Raw genomic sequence first — 19,557 nt, forward strand, 5'->3', positions numbered from 1 at the left:
AGGAATGTAAGGATCTTGGGCTAGGAAATTTAGATTATTTTTTACTTCATTTTTAGATTGTTTTTTAATTTACATACGAATTGTTTGGTTTTTTAATTCAAGCTTATTTGTCAGACTGCTGCTGCTTAAGCAAACTCAGTTGTTATTGAGCCCCCAGTGTTCATATGACTGTTGGTAGTTTCTGCCTGACTGCTTTTGGGAAGATTTAAATGTGCATCTTACAAGTTCTGTCTCTTTGACACGTGTTGGTCTTGGCAGGACTGACTCTCGCTCTCCAGGCAGTATCAGTTACCTGCCTTCGTTTTTCACCAAACTTGAGAACACTTCACCCATGGTAAAATCCAAGAAACAGGAGATATTTCGAAAGCTGAACTCATCTGGTGGAGGTGACTCTGACATGGGTATGCAGGACTTGCCTTTTCACTCAATTTTTCCAGCTTAAGCTTCATGTGGCTTCCACCTGCAGATGTCCTGACTTAAATATGATCAAATAATACAAATTAATATGAATCTATTAATATAAAATACATATAATAATTTATGACCATAGCACTAGAAGGTTAGATTTTTTTAAAATATTGTTGTATGTAGGACTGTCACATCATTTTAACACTTAATTTAAGAGGTGAAAACCACATAATTAATGAGAGAGTTGTTAAAACATGACATTATTCTAACTAACTTTGTCTGTAATTTGCTTTGTATCAATACTACACATTTTCCTATTTGGAAAGGTGTCTTGAAACTAAATAGTTGTGTTTTCTTGGCCGTTATGATTATGTCGTTTAAACAGCATTTTAATATAATTCTAGTAATGAACACTGACATTGTGGAATATGACACTAGAAACATATTTTTGCCTTTTGTTTGTGCAGTAGGGCTACTGCTGATCACTGGTGATCATCAGTAATAAAAAATTCAGTGAAATGTTGTGTTTTAATTGCAGCAACTGCTCAGCCAGGGACTGAAATATTCAATTTGCCAGCAGTCACTACCTCAGGTAAGTTCTTCAATAAAAGCAACAACATACGTTTCAGAAAAATATAATGTCTTTAATAAATTTATACTCTTTGGGGAGTCCAGTAAAAGAGGAAAATGGTGCAAATTTAAAAGCTAATATCCTATATGAAAACTTATTTGCTGCACCATAAGGAAAAGCAAATGACCAAATCTTCCCCACACTTTGTAATTTCTCCGAGATACACTTTTTGCCTCCCTTCCCACCTTTCCTTGTGTTTTCTCTTCTCTCCCAGGTGCAGTCAGCTCTAGGAGTCACTCCTTTGCAGATCCTGCCAGTAATCTGGGTCTGGAAGACATTATTAGGAAAGCACTGATGGGAAACTTTGATGACAAGAGTGAGGAGCACGGGGTTGTCATGTCCCAGCCTCTCGCGGTGGCTCCGGGCAGCTCCGGCGCCGCGGTACCGGCGAGTAACGAGACACGGAGGGAAGAAGCCAATCCATCTCCAAATTCAGGTATTGCAGCTCCCAAATATCCCAGGGCCTTAAAGAGAATAAATAAATCAAGGGTTTGAATAATGTGATATCACTGAAAATCGCTGTCTTTCCTCTGTAATTGGCAGAGGTGGTGTTTGTATTTATCGTCCTGGCTTTTCCAACAACACTGATGGAACAGGAAAAGGAGAACAGGGTGTATTGGATACCTAAAGCTTCTCAGTGCTATCTGATAATTTCTAGAAACAAACACAGAGACTAAAATGTGGTTGGTGAAATCTGTCCCTTCTGTTGCCAGGTGGGGCAGTCAGCAAGCAGAAGCTCATTGGCAAGTCAAACAGTAGGAAGTCAAAGTCTCCAATTCCTGGGCAGGGATATTTGGGAACTGAAAGACCTTCTTCTGTCTCATCTGTACATTCAGAAGGGGACTACCACAGACAGACTCCAGTGTGGGCCTGGGAAGACAGGCCTTCATCAACAGGTGAGGAACAGGCTTCTTTCAAAGGTGTTTGCAGTCTCAGATGTTGCACTGTAACTCTGGATATTGGCCACAAGTTCCCAGCATGTGGGGGTTTTCTGCAGTGGATTTTCTGCTAATTGTCACAAGCCAGGCCAACACAGATCTCTCAGAACAGCTCATGTTTTTGCCTTTTGATGCAGGTTCCACCCAGTTTCCATACAACCCTCTGACCATGAGGATGCTGAGCAGCACCCCCCCGACCTCCATCGCCTGTGCCCCCCCGTCCATGAGCCAAGCAACCACTCACCCACAGAACAGGATCTGGGAGAGAGAGCCTGCACCACTGCTTTCAGCACAATATGAGACTCTGTCTGACAGTGATGACTGAACTATGCAGATTTTTTTTTTTTTTTTAATTTGCGGGTCAAAAAAAGAAATCTATTTTTGACTTGTGCCCACAGAGACTTTCCAAGAGAGCAAGGGCCACACAATGAAGAATTGCTGGAGAGTCCGTGAAATGCCTTCTGCACAGGCTGTGTGTTGGAGGATTGTGGTGGAGAAGGTTGACTTACTAAAGATAAATATGTAAAGAGTTTTTAAAAATGTGGACTATTCCTGCTCTACATCTATTTGTAAAGAAAACCATAATGTCTTTTAAATCATTCTTCTGTAAATAGAGAGTACTTTTTGCAGTGTTTTTTCCCTTGCTATAGTATCTGGTGTACTTATGTTCAAATCATTGCCTAAACTTTGGGGGTCATTTTGTAATTTTTTTTAAGCATTTTCTCCAGTGTAGAATACTCTTCATAACCCTAGCCTCCCTCTCAGCCTAGCCTAACCAGAACCCCAACCTCCCTACCATCATTGCCCATTTAATGCCGTGCCACTTCCTGCAGGCATTGTGCTTTTATATAATTTTTTTTCCCTAGACACACTTTCTCAGTGGTGTTCAAGCTCTTGTGAAAATGTTGATTTTTAAGACTGACCCCTTAGTGAATTCTGTACATTAACATAACTCCAGTTTGCTGGAATAAGATGATATATTTCTTTGGAATTTGAAATTCTGCCACATTGTAAATTGGTGCAGTTGGTTTTATTTAGCAACACTGCAGAAATATTATTGCATGGGTATGTTATGGTTCATTTTTAAAAGGTTAAAGAAACAAAAAAAGAACAGCTTCTGGAGGCATACCTCACTGTTATGCACACTGGGAATTTTAACTGTGCCCTAAAAGCCTATTCTTAGTGTTCTCTGTTTCTGCATTGTATGCAGTCAAAACAGGCTACTAAATTTTACTGTCATATTTAACCACAGCAAATGGCTTTTCTGAACAGAGGCTCTGGGTGGGTTGATAAATCCTTTAAGAAGAAAAAGCTCCACATCCCAAGTTTAAATAAAACAAAGTGCTTTTATAGAATAATTGAGCAACACACGAGTCAACTACTTGGCTTCTGTTAGAACCAGTTTGAAATAGGTACTGTGATTTTTTTCCTTCCTCCAATCTGATTTTAAAATCTTTATGTAATAATTATTTTGAAGTCTGCGTCCCAGTCCCTGTCCCTCTAAGCAAGCTTTTGGTGGAAGTCCTTACAAATGCTTGGCTTAACTCCTGAAGTGTGCAATACTTGTTAGGGTGATTTTTATTTTTAAATTGTATATGGTACTAGGAGAGTCTCCTTAATCGTTCATCTATCAATGCTTGCTATGGTATGCTTGTAGCTCATGTACACATCCATCTGGGCAGTGGTGTCACAGGGTGTCCTGACATCCCTCTCCAAAAGCATCTTCATTTTATGCTGCACTGACCTCAGGAAGAGAATTCAAATCTTCCGGGGTAGAAGGACTGATTCACAGATAGCACTGAGCTGGGGGTGGCGTGGTCTGTCAGATTCCAAACTGCTTTTGCATCTCATTGATCAACAGGGTCTTTGCCTTGGAGTTATTTTCCAGTGAAATATTTTGGATTTTGCCGCTGTATTTGTGATGCGTTGTATGGAAGGTGTAATGCAGTGTGTAACCTTGAGTCGTGTGAGCTCTGCAGCCCGTGGACTGTCATGGTCCACTTACAAACAGGAAGAAGCACAGAACTATTTATCAATAGCAAATTTATTTTCAGTCCTTTAAGGAAAGCCTTTTTGCCCCAAGTGTGGGAAACAAAATTCCAAAGGAACTCATTTGGAAACTTGACACTTGAAAATACAGAACTATTTTGCTACTTTTTTAAAACACTGCATCAGAGTAGATCCGTTGGCAGTCTTAAATCTCCTTGCAGTCTTTCTCTGAGAAAGATTTCTCTCATCCTCCCCTCCTTTACCCTTCTGGCTTGAAGCAGTGAAGTTTTCATCCTGTTTGTAGACCTGTGCTCTTATTTTGACTTTCTTTTTTGTTCCCACAGCAACATATACTGGAAAACGAGTTGATCTGCCCTCTGTAGATTTAAATTTGGAGTGGAGAGTTAAGTTCCATTCTTAAACTCACTTGTTCTCACTTTCTTAGTGTAACAAATACAATGTGAAAGAGGCATGTACAGACAAATGTCTTTGCTACCTGTACAGTAAGTATAGCATGTTCATTGCAAAGCTTCATGTTACTGCTGCAGCAGCAGCAAGATATCCAAAGTAGGATAGTCACAATCTCCTAAGATACAGTTTGAGTGGCATTTGCACATAAAATGTTGCTGCTTTTTTTTTGTCTGTTATCCGAGTTTTAACTTCTCCAGTGTAAAAACCTCTCCAGAGCCTAAGTTAGGGTTTACCACAATTCCAGTAATCTTCAAGTATGGAATTACATCTGCCCTGTTTCAAACAGGAAGGTGTTTGTAAGTCATGTTTACAAAGTGTAGTTTACTACAAATTTTTACCTGATTTCTGATCAGCGCTTTCACAATGCTTTCATCTTGATATGGTTCGTGATTCTGATATGAAATCATTTAAGACTTGAAAAACCCATGCATCATAATTTCCACACAATGTCTTCACTAGACAGTGACTTCTGGATTCAGACCAATCAATAAAGGGGATCAGTTCTCCACTTGCTTTTCCTGTGTCTCCCTTTTGTTTTGCAGCATCAGGCAAGACCCTGCTCCCAGGGTGCTGCAGGGTTCCCAGGTGACACTGCTGCCCTCCAAGCTCTGCTGCTTCAAACCCCAAACCCAGCACTTGAGGGAGGGTTGGCTCTGATGTCCCAGAGCCTTTCTGTCAGTACAGCCCTATTTCTATTTCCTAGCTTGCTGAGAACAAAGCTGTGTATGTGACTGAAGTTTTACAGCTTCAATGAACTTCTGCTCTAGAAAACCTGTGTGCCTCCTCCTCTTAGCTCAAAGTTCAGAGATGAAGCTGCTGCTGTAAGTAAATTAATAATGATGTAATTACATTGAGGGTTGTACCAACCAGCTGCACTTCTGACAACGGAGAAGTTAAAATTGTTCTTGGATAGTGACAGAATTAGTTCTACTAAATATGGATTTGGTGATTTCTGGTTTAATTCTCCTCTTTCTTTAATATCAGGCTTCCTATCAGGGCTGAACTGAGAAATTCTGTTGTCTAAAGCAGCTGTTCATACTTGATTCACATGAAGGCACATAGCTCACAAAGCTGGATTTGTACACAGCACCTTTTCCAACAGGAAGCCTCAGCATTCAAGCACTGCCCTATCCAAGAGAGAAGACAACTCTGGCACTCCGTGTGCTCTCCATTGCAGCCAAGTGTTTTATTTCTGACAGCAGCTCTGTGTGCTAGCAGCCTCACCCCTCCTCTGAGAGGACAAGTTCTATCTTTGGATGCTAAATGAAGAAATACATTTGATCTACAGGGAGCTGCAGCTCTGTTGCAGGGCAGGTACAGCCTGGGAGATGCTCTGCTGTAGTTCAAACATGCTGAACTGCAGCACTGATAGAAGTACAGCCCCTGCTGTGCTGTGCAACATGTAAACAGTGAGACAATTCCTGCCTGTTCCTTTTCAAGACTTGCTTTAGGACAGCCATGATTTGAACCTGAACACTTCTGTGGGCAGGCAGGAGTAGCAAACTGACTCTAACACAGTATTAATACCAGACCAGACTTGCACTTAGGCAGCCAAAATTAAATCACTTAGCACAGTAGGTCAGTCAAACCACAGATTACACCACAAATTCACACAGTTAAGATTTCACACCTTTATTTTGGGCTGTTAGGCAGTGGCAGCCCTTCCTCTTAAGCAGTCCTGAAACTCCTCATTGCTGTTTCTCTGGAGAATTGCACCAAGCTGCTGCCAGGCTGCCTGTGCTGAGCAACACTTGCTGCCTTCAGCCACCTCAAGGTTGGACTTTGTGGCCAAACTTATTTGGAGCCCTTTCTCCTCTTGGCCAGCTCAGCTAGTTCCTCCTGGATATGCTGGACAGAAGCAGCATCTCCCTTCTGCTGTGCCTGCTTGAGAGCTTCTTTGTACACTTGTTTTGCTTGCAGGAAATCTTCTGTAGCAAGAAGGAAAAAAAGCTTGGCTACCCAGTTCCATCACCCATTGTCAGAGCCCCCTCCTGATGCTGATCACGTGCAAAGGACAAGGACTGCTTGGAACACATCACGATCTAGGGAGGCTCAGGAAACATCCTGCCAGGTTGCCAACTCTGAGAGCAGGAGAGCAGCAGTGATGATGGGACCTGGTGCTGCTTCAGCATTAAAATCTCACAGAAACAAATCTCAAATCTCATGCATGTCTTCTGTCCTTTTGGAAAAGTTACTGGACACAGAGGACATGGGAAACAAGATCCCCTGGAAACATTTTGGGACAGTTTGTGAAAGCAATCCAAAGTCATATCTACTGCCTAAACCAAAACTAATTACCCCAAACCAGCACTGTAGTTCAGCCCTGCAACACAGATCCAGATCTCTGCAGTCAGCACCAGCTCAGTGACAGGCTGGGTATTTATTCACTGACCTTTGTGCATCAGGATTGCTGCCAGGTTGTTGAGCACCATGTGCTCCTCGGGGTGCTGTGTGTCCCTTGCCAGCTCTGCTGCCCTCCTGCTGTAGGCGTGCGCCTCCTCGTAGCGTCCCTGGGCGTCCAGCACCGTCGCCAGGTCATTCATCAGCACCACACTCTGCACCAGGAGGGAAAAGGGAAGCTTGTGGAGCAGTCTGGGGCAGCAGAAGCACCACATTCATTCCCTGCCACACCAGTTAATGCAGTATTTTCCAGAGAAGTGTTCAGTAAGGAAGTGTCCTGTATTTCTGTATTTGCATGCTCGTCCTTCCTGGCAGGAAAACAGCCTGGTAGGGCTGATGTCTGATGGCAGCAGAGCTGCTCCAAGGCTGCCTCATTCCCTCCAGACCAGCCTTTCCTTCCCTGGAGTCCTACTGCTGTACAAATCACCTGTGGATGAGTCTCTCCCTGAACATCATTTGATATCTGCAGAGCCTTCTCGTACATTTTTTGTGCTGCTGGGAGCTCGTTGATGTTCAGGAGGTAGCGGCCGTAGGAGTCCAGGCTCATCCCAAGCAGGAGCTGGGTGTTGGCCTTTTCTTCAGCTGCAAACAGAGAGGAGTGAAGTGATCACTGCTAGAGGATCCAGCATGAACCCCCATCCTACCACAGCAGGAAACTCAGGCAGTGGGAAGAGAATGGATTGACATGAAGATGGTGCTTAGGAATACAGAAACAACATCAAAGACAGGGAAATGGAGAAAAGAGAGGAGCCTTTGGCAGACAAGGCTGCCCACCTGATAAGACATCCGCAGGCAAGTCCTTCTGCTTGGCAATCTTCTCCTCTAAGGTCAGGATGCAGAACTGGTAGCCAGCTACAGCTAATTTGTGCCTGCAAAGTGCAAAGCAAAGCTCCTTCTATTCCTGAAGGATCCCTCATTAAAGAGCCTCTGCTTGGCCACCCCACCAGCACTGCAAAGCTGAGGTGAAAGCAGGTGCCCCTCCAGCTGGGAACTCACTGTTTCTGAGCAGCATAGATACTGGCCAGCTTGAGGGACACCTCAAGGACAGCATTGTCATCCTGCCAGGAGGACACAACAAAACTTACTCTTTTTGTACCTCCCCAACAGAAACATTACTTTGTCAGAGAGTTTAGACCTTAAAAATCCCCATCTTGTTGCCTCCACTGCTGCCATCCATTAAATATTGCCAATTTCCAGTAAGAGGCATTACAGCACAAGAAATAAGGGCAAGAGAAGGGCAGCACTGGGAGCCTGTCTCAGAACATACCTCCTTCATGTCCCCTGCAAGCATATAGCTCATCATTGCTTTGTAGAGCTTTTCTGCCTGAAACAAGAATTTTGAAGAGGATACTGAGAAAATGATGGCATTTAAACAAAACAGAGGCAAACTACATAGAGGGACCTGGCTCAAATTTGTTGCATTTACACTACACCAAGCGCAGTTAGAAGTGAAAGGCTGACCAGAGCCCCGTGGTACTGAACCAGTGGCTCCTTTCAGTTTCTCCTTGAGCAGTGCTGCAGCAGCCAGGCCTTTACCCTGTCTGTGAGCTCAGGGCTTCCCTGATTCTCCTTGGAGGAGCCACCTCTGTGCTCAACTGCAGCATTTCACAGAAAGAAGTATTCCTTCACCTGCACACCGTGTTGGAGCTCAAAATTTACCTGTGAGAGCATCTTTCTTAACCTGGTGTGCTCATGGGCTGCAGTCCTGAGTTAGATCATTCTTTTTTGCACTAGGACATCTCTGCCCCACAGCTCTGACTCTGCAGCTTGTGCCAGCACCCCACACCTTTGAGACCATGCACAAGATGCCAAGCTCTAAAAATTCATTGGGAAAACGCAGAGTTACTCACATTATCCAGCTGTCCCTGCATGTAGGCCACGTTCCCCATCTGCAAGAGACAGACAGTGCTCAAGCTCCACCAAGTCACCGCGGACGAGCCTCAGCCGCTTTTCCTTCTCCGTCGGGCACCGCCGTGCCCATGGCTCTCACCATGCTGTAGGTGTAGATGATGGCCTGCCTGTTCTCCTGCTGGTGCGCCCGCCGCAGGGCCTGGTGCAGGAGCTGCTCGGCCTCGGCCAGCTCCCCCTTCATGGCGCTGAGCTGCGGGGCAGCGGGACCGGTCAGCACCGGGACCGGTCAGCACCGGGCTCGGTCAGCACCGGGCTCGGTCAGCGCCGGGACCGGTCAGCACCGGGCTCGGTCAGCACCGGGCTCGGTCAGCACCGGGACCGGTCAGCGCCGGGACCGGTCAGCACCGGGACCGGTCAGCGCCGGGCTCGGTCAGCGCCGGGACCGGTCAGCACCGGGCTCGGTCAGCGCCGGGCCGGGCCCCGCGCCGCAGCCCCCGCAGCGCCTCACCTTGGCTCTCTTCAGCAGCAGGACGATGGCGTCCTCCCCGTCCTCCTCGGCGTCCCGCGGGAACAGGGAGAACCCTGCGGGGACAGCGCGGTGGGTGCCCGGTGCCGGCTGCGCGGTGCCCGTGCCCGCCGCCCCGCTCACCTCCCAGGAAGGCCAGCGCAGCGCCGCCCGGCCGTGCCCAGCGCGGCCGCGCCCGCCCCGCGGTGCCGGTGCCGCTGTCCCCGCGGTGTCCCCGGTGTCCCCCGGTCCAGGCGGGCCGCGGCAGGGCGGGGCAGCGCCGGGGGCACAGCCGGGACAGCGCCCGCGGCAGCGCGGCCGCCACCGCCGCCATCCCCTGCGGGCCCTTTAAGGGCGCGCGCGCCGCGCGTGACGTCAGCGCGGGCACGGGGCGGTGTCGTGACGTCACGCCCGGAGCGGGAGCGGGATCAGGACCGGGAGCTGGAGCGGGAGCGGGCCGTGCTCGGGAACAGCCCCGGGAGCGGGGCAGGAGCGGGTCCCGCCGCTCTGCCCGCCCTGGTGAGCAGCGCCCGCAGCGCCCCGGCCGTGCCGGGCTCCTCAGGACACGGAGCGGGGGACAAAGATGGGGAAGGGGCTGGAGCAGCGCCCGGGAGAGGCTGAGGGAGCCGGGGCGGCTGAAGGGGGATCTCATCGGTGTGGGTAAATACCTGCGGAGGGTGAGAGGGGCTGCACCGAGCTCTGCCCGTCCGGCAGCGGCCCCGGGCCGGAGCTGAGGGCCGGGCAGTGCCCTGGCGTGAGGAGCAGCCTGTGGGCAGCGAGCGGCCCTGCCCGCGGGACCCGCGCTTGTGTGAGGGACCCCGGAGACACCGCGTGTCTGAGGGGAACCCTGCTCCCAGAACGTGGGGAAAAACATTTTACAAGTTGTTGTAAAACATTGTAGAGGATGCCATTCCCTGGTGGGGATGGGGTGCCCCGATAACCCCTCCCCAGTCTCAGTGTCCACGGTGACCCCAAAGATTTCCCGCTGTCTCCCGTCCTGTCTCGTTTCCAGGGATGATCCCGTGGGATGGACGGGAGTACCTTGCCCGCAGTGGCAGAAGAGCTCTTGAGAGAGATCAAAAAGGCTTTTCAGGAGACCTCCCAGGGTACGTGAAGGATCCCCAGGAGCGGCCGGGCACGGCCTGGCACAGCCCGGCGGGGATGAGGGCCCCGTGCCTCCCCTTTTCCACCAGACCCTGTTCTCTCAGGGACCTTGGTGTCCCTTTTTGTGACAACACACCGGTGTGAAGCTCAGATAACGAGGAGCAGCCCTCCTCCAAGTCAAATTCAAAAATCACACCACTTTGGACTCTTTTCTTTGTGATGTGGGACTTCTGGGTTCTGCTGCTTCTTAGAGCTCCCGTGGTCACACCTGAGGGATGATAAATTAATGCTCCGGGCAGGAATTCTGCTGTGCCCTCTGCTCTGCTGGTTCTACAGACTCACCAGTCCCAAAACGGCTTGGAAGGAGGAATTTCCCCAAGCCGTGTCCTGGCTGACCGGCAGAGGGGGTGTGCTGCTGATCCCAGGGTGAGGAACAACTTCCCAGAGCTTCAGTGGCAGGAGCGCCAGCCAGCGCTGAAATCCTGGCCAATTCCAGCAGCTAATTAAGAATAATTACCTTTGCTGAATCTGTGCTAAGGGAATATTAGTGTTTGTGTTTACTGGATGAGCTGCACAGAATGGCTCTTCCCAAGGAAAGGGTCTGCTGAAGGAATATTTTTAACTGCACAAAACAAATAAGAGTTCAGATAAATCTGTCCCTCACTACGTGGGAGTGAGGAATGGGCAGAGGCTCCATGTCTAAACTGTCAGAGTGACCCCAGTGACAACTTTTTGGCACACTTGCACTGTGGCTCCTGTCAGGTTAGAGTAGATCCAAAATCTACATGTGACTTTTAAAAGAGCTTTATAAATCCTCTTGTAAACTAAGCAAAAAAGTTCACATGCCTTTAAAAACGTCCTTCTTAAAGCAGCAGAGTGGTACTAAAGCACACATTGAGACAGCTGTGGAGACAAACTGATTGATCCCTTGGCAGAATTAAATTCAAATAAAGCTGGAAAATTCAAACCAACAGTGCAGGTCACAGAGAGTGTTTTGAATTGTCGGAAGAAAATTATTTTAAAGTCAAAAATCCAGATCTTCCAGTGGGATATGGAGACAGAGTACACTGTGTCCCCTGGGTGATAACAGAAAGATCAGAGTGGACAAGCAGAGCCTGAGCTGTCAGCTCCAACAAACACAATTTGCTGGAGTGTAACTTTCCATCTTCAGGAGAAGTTCCAATAAATGGAGACACAATGTTTCAGTGGGCTGTAGTAAAAACCATAAACCAGTGGCGCCCTGCAAGACTGTGCTGGGAAAAGAACAACATCTTTAAAGTTGTGAGGCCTGAGTTCTCAACTCATGCCAGGAGACTTTCAGGGAAAACAATATATATCTCTTTTTAAACAGCTTCTTAAAGTGACAGAGTAAGATGCTGAGGCCTCCTGCCTTTTACTGGGTAATTTTAAAAGGAGGATGTCATAAAAGAAAGTACATTTGGGCTTCTGCTTTTCTTTTTAAAATGAATCCCTGTGGTTGTGATTGCTGTGCTTGATAAGTGCCTCAGCACTGCTATCATGGATCATTTTGCTGCTCCTTGTTGCTTTTTTTTGTGGCTAGAGAGGATGTTGAGAGCTCTGCAGTTCTGTGTGGCCTCTGGGGATACCTTGGGGGGACAGTGACCCCCCTGTGATGTGAAATTCTGCAAAATCACCTTTCCTTTTCTTTCTGTTGCAGTCCCTGATGACCTGCTGCTGGGGTGAGTGTCTTCTGCTTCAGCTCCTGCCCCGGGGTGCTGCTGAAGTGCAGTTGGTGGTCAGCTCTCATCCTGGTTTTCCATGTGTTTGACCCAGCGCTGCTGAAACACAAAAATGCCGGTGGTTTTTGCAAGTGGAGGTTCTGAAGGGTTTTTCCCCAGAGATTCACAAAATTATCTCTGTATCACTGCATCTCCTGTGATGACTTGCTCTAATTTAAACCCAGGATATTTAACCTGAGCTCTGGGTCCAGCCTCAGGTCTGGAAGGAGTCTGCTGTGGGAGTGGGTTGTGTTCCAGGGTGATTCATCCCTCTGCCTTCCTGCCACTGTGAGCACCCTGAGCTCACTCCTGCTCTTTGAGTCATGGGCACGTGTGATGGAGAGGGAGAAGTGTCCTGCTCGTCACCCTGCACAGGGGAAATGTTAACTTGGAGACTGAGGGTTTTCTTCTGTTTGGGGCAGTCCCAGGTCAGCTTTGTCACCCTGTGAATACATTAATCATTCCCAGCAGTGACCTAAGAGAGCCAAGTTTCACAACTTCAGCCCTCACCAATTGGTGTTGAAGGTGCAGAAGAGGCATTGTCACAGTGAAAGAGACTTCAGATTCTTCTTTAACCTTGTGTTCCTGCCTGCCAGGGGATGAGATCACCAGGAACCCTCCAGGCCTTGGTGCCTTTGTGTTAAAGTTATCTGACACAACACCTGTGAAAGGTGTGCTGGCTCTCTCTCCTGCCACAGTGGCCTTTCAAAGGTGGTATTAGATTTGAAAGCTTTTGTTTCTTTCTCCTCAGAAAATAAAAGAGGAGGAGAGAAATTCCCTTGTTAAGTTTAATAATGGTGGTAACTCTTGGCAGCCAGATTTCCATCAATTCCCTGCATCCAGCAGCTCAGAAGTATTCTGATTTACTTTCCCAATCTCTTCCAAATCTCAGAAGTCCTTGAATTTCCTGTGGGCATTTCCTGTTGAACTGATCAAATTATATACACAAGAAAAGAATTCCCTAGATTTGAAAAGAGTTCCTGAAACTCCCTGATCTCAGCCCCCTTATAGTCCCAAACCTAATCATGAAGGAATGTCTTACGTTAAGTGTTCCCCACCCACCTCCTCAGATGGAGCCAGCCCTTCTTGCCTTGAGTTTGTGCAAGTTTTGGTCTTCCTGGAATCTGTCTGTCTGCTTGGCTGCTTATCAGTCAGCTTGACTCAGCCTTGCTGGGCTCTGCCTTGCTCTGTCCTCCCTGGACTTGGAAACTTTCCCCTTTCTCTTGGTCTCCTGCTCGTGTTTGGTGCTATCTCTTCATCACTGCTGATTTCCTTGTTGTTTACCCTTGGAACCAATCTAGACTACACAGATTTTTCTCAGCTGGTGAAAGGTCTGTAAAGTTAACTGAGTTGCCCCTGAGCTCTTTAGCAACACTCAGAGCAGCTGGGTTTGCTGGTCTAGAATGACTTGGAGCCCATGAGCTGTCTGGACAATAGGCTGAAGGTGCAGATGTCCATATTTAACACACACCTTATCCTATACCCCTGCACAGCAGCAACAGGAAACAAAATCCCCCTTTGGGATGTGCAGTGATCCCATCCCAGGCACTCCTCATCCATAAATGCTGTGCATCCCTGAAAGGGAAAGGGTTTTTAGGGAGACTGGAGGGACATCAGGCACGTGCTGCCCCTGGGTGTTTATCTGGAATAACTTGCTTTCTCTGAGCCCTGCTCCTAGCTGGGTCACAGATGTAAAGCTGATGCTGTCTGGTGTCTCCATGTGTATGGAGTGTCTTGAGTAATTCCCTGATGTTCTCCAGCTTCCTCCTGATGCAGTTTGGTGGGTAGAGAAAGGATAATTTCTGCCTCAGTTGTGACTGTGATGGAGATGTGATCACTGCAAGATGAGTCACTCATTCCCCAGGGTTTGAACTGATCTCCAGGGGATGAGGAAGGAGCTCCAGGAGCTATGGATCATCCTTCACTCCCCTTTCTCCAGGGAGCTGTGTGCTCCATGCCTGGAGCTGGGGCTCAAGGCCAACTGATCAGTCCAGGGCAGCACATCCAGGACAGCCTGGCTGCAGAGTGGAGGTGTCCCAGAGCACGAGCCCCTTTTGCCCTGAGCACTGGCAAGTCTGGCTCTGTGTGCTCCACTAAAATCCCTGGTTGTGCCTTCCTGCTCGTGGGACATTTCCAGTTGCTGCAGCAAGGAAAAATGTCTTACTTTTGCAATGGGCTCCTTCAGGGCTGCCTCTGTGCCTGAGACAGAGCGGGGGGTCTCCCTTTGTGCTGTCACCCAACTAGAGACGTGTTCTCTTCCAGGCTGAAGTTCATTTTTGGCCCATGTGCAGTCCCAGCTCTGGATTTGGTGGATCAGCGTTCTGTCACCCGGGTCAGGTCCCCCAGTGGAAGGATTCTCTACCAGGTACAGCTTCTCTTTGCTCTTCCTTTCTGATGGTTTCCACTGGCATCTGAGACAATGTTTTCCTGACTTGCAGAGCATGGATAAACACAGAGAGGACACCAGTGTTTTACAAACTCCTGGAGTGACACAGGAGAGCAGCAGCCAAGGGTAGAATTAGAGCAGCATGGTTCAGAACCATTTTCTCAGTGGCTCCCAGCCAGCCAGAGACAATGTATGTGTTTGTGGGCATCACAGTCAGGAGGAAGTTTTCCAGGGATTGCTAATTTTGCTTTATTACTCCCATCCTATCCAGCAAAGGAAGTTCTTCCCCTTGACCAGTTGTACACAGCTCATCATTATCTGCCATCACTGTGTTTCTTTCCTGTCATGACCTCTGCTTGGCAGGAGATCTCTGCTGCCTGGGAGGGAGCAGTGCAGGCCAAACCCGTGGGTTTCACTCTGGTTCAGTGCAGCCAAGGCTGTGAATCACAGGAGCATCCCCATGAAATGGCATTTTGGGGGGAAGAGCTCACCTCAGCCCTGAGACTGATTACAGCACAGGGTGGGAGAGAGGTGAGGAGCCATTCATACTTCATTCTCACCTTTCTGTACTGTGCACAATTCCTTGTTCTGTGGTCCCCCAGCACTGGTGGCATGTCTTTTGGGACAATCTGTCCATGCTGTGAGCCATTGACCAGCTGCATCCAGCCCATGGCTGTGACCTGGCTGAGCATTAGGACTCTGTGCCCCAAAGATTTTGGTCAAAAAGCACCAATTCCTTCTCCTCAGCACTCCCAACCCCTCAGGTAGCACAGCTCATCCAGGGCTGGGCCTGGTTCTGTGCTGTTCACACACCAGACAAGGGGGAATGTCTTTGCTCAGTGCTGCAGCACCCAAGAGGAACATTTCCAAGTATCCCCTCTGCAGAGGAGCTTTTCTCCTCCTCTGGAGGTGCTCTGGGGTCCTGTAGGGTGAGAAGAGGGCTGTGAAGTCAGGCCTGGCTGCTGGCACAAACCCTTCTCACGTGTTCAGAGCTTGCCTTGGTTTGCACATGGAGCCTTTGTCACTTCTGGGGCCATGGAGAGGACACAGCCCCTCCAGAGGGACATGAATCATAACCAGGGCTCAAGAACAGCCTTGGATTGCAGTTGAGGGCTTGCCTGTGGATGTTTGGTAAAGCCTAGGAAGCTTCCAGCACCCTTAGACAGCAGCTGCCTTCCTGATTAACTGAATGCTCAAAGGCTTTCCCTTTTTTACTGTTGCTTGTCTGAAAGTGCCACTGGGCAGAGAATGGTCACATTCTCCTTGCAGAGCTTTGTCAGGCCCTGCAGGCTAAGGCAGAGCTTTGCTGGGCATCAATTATTAATCTGATATTAATAATGGGCTCAGTTGGTGCACACTGAAAAGGAACAAATGTCTGAACTGCTCTCCTGCCTCTGCAGGGAGAGGGAGCCTCTGGTTTCCCTGTGGAGAAGGAACCCCTGGCCAGGAGGGTCAGGGAGTTACTGCAGGACAAAGCTCCAGGAAGGAGGTTCCTGAGTGCCTCCAGCTGCATTCCTGTGCAGTGGAGCTTGATTGCTGATTAAGGCCACACTGATGAGTTCATTAACAGAGGAATCTGAAGAGATATTTTCTCTGGTGGTGTGAGGTTGGTGCCATTGTGAAATTCTCCCTCATCACAGCTGTCTGAGATGCAGAAACAAAGAGCAGGGTCTACCCTGGGGCTGGAGCAGTGACAGGAACACATCTGGGGTCATGGAAACCCACCCCCTGGGTGGGACACTGCACTGCAGTCACTGGCTCTTCGTTCCTGTGTGCTGCAGGAATGTGTGGGAATGTCCCCCAGCTGTGCTCCTGGAGAGAGGGGCATCCATGGCTGCCTGGACACTGCACAATCATCCCTGCTAATTATCCCCCACAGAGTCAGCCCTGCCATGTGCACCCAGATGTGGTTCAGCTGGAATGTGAGGTGGTGCTTGCACTTGCAGCTGGCTCTGGAGAGCTCTTTGAGGCCACCAGGCTGGTTCTGTTGTGAAACTCCTTTGGGTCATTATAGCCAAATCTGAGCTGCTGATAATTCCATATCAGCCAGCACATCTCAGGTCCTGCTTCAGGGCAGGAAGGCTCTGCTCAGACAGGCCCTGTAGTGTGGGCAGCTCTTGCCCTCAGGAGCTGAGATGGGAGAAGAAGGAGCCCCCAGTCAAATGAGGGCTGTGATTTGTCCCTTAATGCCCTTCTGTTTAACAGAGGAGTAGCACTGATGGAGTGTGCCAGGGCTGGGTGCCTCAGAGCTGAAATCATCCCAGGAGAGTTTGGATGATACCTGCCCTGCTGAGCTCAGGGGTAGATGCTGCCTGCTGCAGGGATGGTGGGTCTGGCTGCTGCTGGAGCTGTGCTGCATGTGCCAGTGTTGGCCTGGCAGCATTTGGGGCACCCTTGAGCTCTGCCCAAGTGGCAGAGATGCTGAGCTGAGGCAGTGAAGGAGGGCAGTGCTTCAGCCCTGCCAGCTGGCACCTGCACTGCTCTCATCCTGCACTTTCATTTCTTTTTTATTTTGTCTTTTTTCGTCCATTTCCCAGAACTGTGTGGCAGATGCCCCACAGTGAAGGGTTTGAGCAGCAGCCCTGACACAGGCTGTGGTGCTGTCTGTCTGTCCCTGTGCTGGTGCCTCAGCTGACCCTCCTGTGCCCCCACATGCTGGCAGAGACACCTCCAGGGGGATTTTTCCTCTTTGAGGCCCAGGGATGAGGACAGCAGAAGGAAATCTCACCTCAGGCCCAGGGAAGCACCCCAGTGCTTGGCTGGGCTGCAGCTGGCCAGGAGCTGAGGCACCTTTTTCTCCCAGTCTTTTATTTTAGATTCTGCTTTATTAGGCAGAGACTGTGTTCTTGCCATCTAGGTCAGGATGGGGGAATGCTGAGCTCAGCCCAAATCTGGCAGTGTCTGTCTGTGGCTCCCCCCCTCCCCAAAGGAAAACACTTCTGAAGGGAAGGCACCATCAGAATCCTTCATCTTGGAAAAAGCAATCAAAGGGGCTGCAGGAAAACAAACTTATCACAAGTGAAACAAACTCAGCCTGCAGTAAAAGGAGGACTCAGGGTAAAGGCCAGAGTGAGAAAGAAAAATGGTTTACCCTGAAATGGGAATGTGAGTTTTGTGTCCTGGATCTGCTGGGAGTGAGGGGGACTTTGAGGCATTGGCATTTCTGTGGGAGAGCCTAAATTCCTGGATGTTCCCTGTTGGGCAGAGGGTGCAGGGGGGCTCCAGGGGACAGGGGAAGGCTCCCCTTAGAAGTGCAGCTTTGGACAGGGAGGGACAATGTTCCTCTGGAGGGGCTTGGAATGCCAGGGATGTCCTGGAGGGGAGCAGCACTCTGCAGAGCTCCACTGCCTTTTCACTTTTTGTGTTTATCTTTTAGGGTTTTGGGGGGTTTGGGTGTGTGTGTGCCACAAACCCAGCCAGATGGAGAGGGCTGGGGTGGGAGAGGGCTGTGATGTGCCCTCGGAGCCCTGGGCCCTGTGCAGGTGTGTTCTGCTCCTGCAGATCCTTCCCTTCCCATAGGTTGGGCTCTTAAAGTAATTTTCTAAAAGCTATTTTCCAGTCTTGAAGAGACCAAAAGAGAAATAATAATCCATAGGCTGGCTTTCCTATATCCTGCAGTCAGTTCCAGCAGCTCACAGATTGCTCCATGCTGGAAAAAATGCTTCCCTCACCTGCTTGCTCACCCTGGTGCCTCAGTACCAGCCTTGCAGGGAACAGCATGTGGGAAAAGCAGGCAGTGCTGTTCCCAAAGCAGAGATGGAGCAGGGAGGCTTCTCTGGAGACTTCAGCTTTGTTTATTCAGGCAGATGTGGATTCCAGTAGCTGCAGCTGGTTTTGAGAGCAGAACAGCCTTCAGTGGCTGGGAAAGGAGAGGCCTCCCTGCAAGTGCTCAGTGCTGCTCTCTCCTGTCCCCAGGCCCGTGGTGGCTCTGGGGTCACACCTGGGCTGTGTGTGACAAGAGTCTGTCATTTCCACCTCTGAGCCTGCCAGCAGGGGCTGGCACTCGATGGGAGCTCAGGGAGTGGTGCCACCACCCCTCTCCTGGTCCCTTAAAGCAGCCAAGTCCCTGGGGCTGGGATCTTGCCAGCACAGGTACAGGGAGAGGAGCTTGTAGAGACCATGAGGAACCTGAGGAGCTTCTTGCTTAGGTGGGTCACTGCAGTGCTTGGGGACACTTCTGTGCTGTGACATCTCCCCCTCACTGCTGGAGCAGCACAGACCCAGCCTGAGTCAGAGAAATTGAAGTGAATCCTGCCCCTGCCTGCTCATCTGCCTCTGTTTCAGGTCCTTGGGAGCTCAGGCAAACTCTACACCTGCTACAGCTCCTGCCACTTCTGCACCTGCCCTGCCTTTGGGTTTTCTGTGCTGCAGAAGAGTGAGAGCCTTCTGGTGAGTTCTGTGCCTCAGCTGGGGCTCCATGGGGAGGGGACAAGGCTCTGCCCTGCTCCTTGAACCCCAAATTTCCCACCAAACACGTGTGGAGCTGGAAATGCAGGCTGAGCCTGACCCACTGTGTGGCCACTGGGAGCCCCAGATTTTGGGTGCAGGCTGCAGGGAGGGCTTTTGGTGGTCAGCAGTGGTGGGGAGGGTGCCAGGCACCCCTGTGTGCCAGCTCCCTGCATGGCACTGTCCTGGTGGCAGAGCTGGGGACACTGAGCACCACCTGTGCCAGGAGGGAACCACATTCCTGGGGGGGCTGAGCACTTCTCTGAACACAGCTTGGCCAGGATGGATTCCTGGCCCAGACAGAGCCTGGCATTCCAGCCTTGCTCCTGCTGTTAACTTTGCAGTGCAAGCACATCCTGGCTATCTACCTCAGCCAGGCCATGGGAGCCTGCCAGGAGCTGGCTGTGTCTGAGGAGCAGCTCACAAACATCCTCCTGGCTGAGGAAGAGGATGAAGGATGAAGGAGGAAGGAGGAAGAATTTGGATCACTCCTGGCTGTGCAACTGGCATCTTTAATATCTACAAGGTTGTCAAATGCTCATTGAGGCTGGTAGATTTCTTCCTGTGCTGCAGCCAAGTGTGACATTAATTAGCAGCCTGACACTGATAAATTAATTAATTAGGCCTGTGTCGACTTCAGTTGTATTTATTTATGCTGGTTTTGGGATTTCTGAAGATATTTGAGCTAA

General features: G+C 49.6%; 3 protein-coding genes across 7 annotated transcripts in view; 2 read left to right on the forward strand and 1 right to left on the reverse strand.

Moving 5' to 3' along the window:
* NCOR1 (nuclear receptor corepressor 1) overlaps positions 1-2,612 on the forward strand; it is a 53,140-nt gene extending 50,528 nt beyond the window's left edge. For all 5 annotated transcript variants that reach the window (XM_041482876.1, XM_041482875.1, XM_041482879.1 and 2 more), the window contains 5 exons: positions 259-401; positions 947-1,000; positions 1,254-1,475; positions 1,753-1,935; positions 2,115-2,612. In XM_041482876.1, the coding sequence (XP_041338810.1) occupies positions 259-401; positions 947-1,000; positions 1,254-1,475; positions 1,753-1,935; positions 2,115-2,302 (790 nt within the window). In that variant the 3' untranslated portion in view covers positions 2,303-2,612. The remainder of the gene's footprint in view (positions 1-258; positions 402-946; positions 1,001-1,253; positions 1,476-1,752; positions 1,936-2,114) is intronic.
* A 3,441-nt stretch (positions 2,613-6,053) lies between these two features.
* TTC19 (tetratricopeptide repeat domain 19) lies at positions 6,054-9,542 on the reverse strand. The gene is made up of 10 exons (XM_041482459.1): positions 9,338-9,542; positions 9,197-9,270; positions 8,828-8,938; positions 8,688-8,726; positions 8,105-8,161; positions 7,834-7,895; positions 7,612-7,706; positions 7,265-7,419; positions 6,830-6,992; positions 6,054-6,365 (listed from the first exon to the last, which is right to left on the reverse strand). Exons 1-10 carry the CDS (start codon positions 9,525-9,527, stop codon positions 6,232-6,234), a joined length of 1,080 nt encoding a protein of 359 aa, XP_041338393.1. The 5' UTR covers positions 9,528-9,542; the 3' UTR covers positions 6,054-6,231.
* A 58-nt stretch (positions 9,543-9,600) lies between these two features.
* Positions 9,601-19,492, forward strand: ZSWIM7 (zinc finger SWIM-type containing 7). Its single transcript, XM_041482461.1, has 6 exons — positions 9,601-9,712; positions 10,206-10,299; positions 11,976-11,997; positions 14,299-14,401; positions 18,707-18,811; positions 19,213-19,492. Exons 2-6 carry the CDS (start codon positions 10,221-10,223, stop codon positions 19,327-19,329), a joined length of 426 nt encoding a protein of 141 aa, XP_041338395.1. The 5' UTR covers positions 9,601-9,712; positions 10,206-10,220; the 3' UTR covers positions 19,330-19,492.
* The last annotated feature ends 65 nt before the right edge of the window (positions 19,493-19,557 follow it).

This window comes from Pyrgilauda ruficollis, unplaced genomic scaffold, assembly GCF_017590135.1.
Source record: "Pyrgilauda ruficollis isolate IOZ18807 unplaced genomic scaffold, ASM1759013v1 scaffold59, whole genome shotgun sequence".
Classification (NCBI taxonomy): Eukaryota; Metazoa; Chordata; class Aves; order Passeriformes; family Passeridae; genus Pyrgilauda; species Pyrgilauda ruficollis.

Bases quoted from the DNA above. Each gene is read 5' to 3' on its own strand.
- TTC19 (XM_041482459.1), bottom strand. From the start codon at position 9,527: ATGGCGGCGGTGGCGGCCGCGCTGCCGCGGGCGCTGTCCCGGCTGTGC. The intron at 8,162-8,687 runs GTGAGTAACTCT...TTCTTGTTTCAG, and splicing joins TGCAGGGACAGCTGGATAAT to GCAGAAAAGCTCTACAAAGC. The intron at 7,707-7,833 runs GTGAGTTCCCAG...TGCACTTTGCAG, and splicing joins ATCTATGCTGCTCAGAAACA to GCACAAATTAGCTGTAGCTG.
- ZSWIM7 (XM_041482461.1), top strand. From the start codon at position 10,221: ATGGACGGGAGTACCTTGCCCGCAGTGGCAGAAGAGCTCTTGAGAGAG. The intron at 14,402-18,706 runs GTACAGCTTCTC...CCTCTGTTTCAG, and splicing joins GTGGAAGGATTCTCTACCAG to GTCCTTGGGAGCTCAGGCAA. The intron at 18,812-19,212 runs GTGAGTTCTGTG...TTAACTTTGCAG, and splicing joins AGAAGAGTGAGAGCCTTCTG to TGCAAGCACATCCTGGCTAT.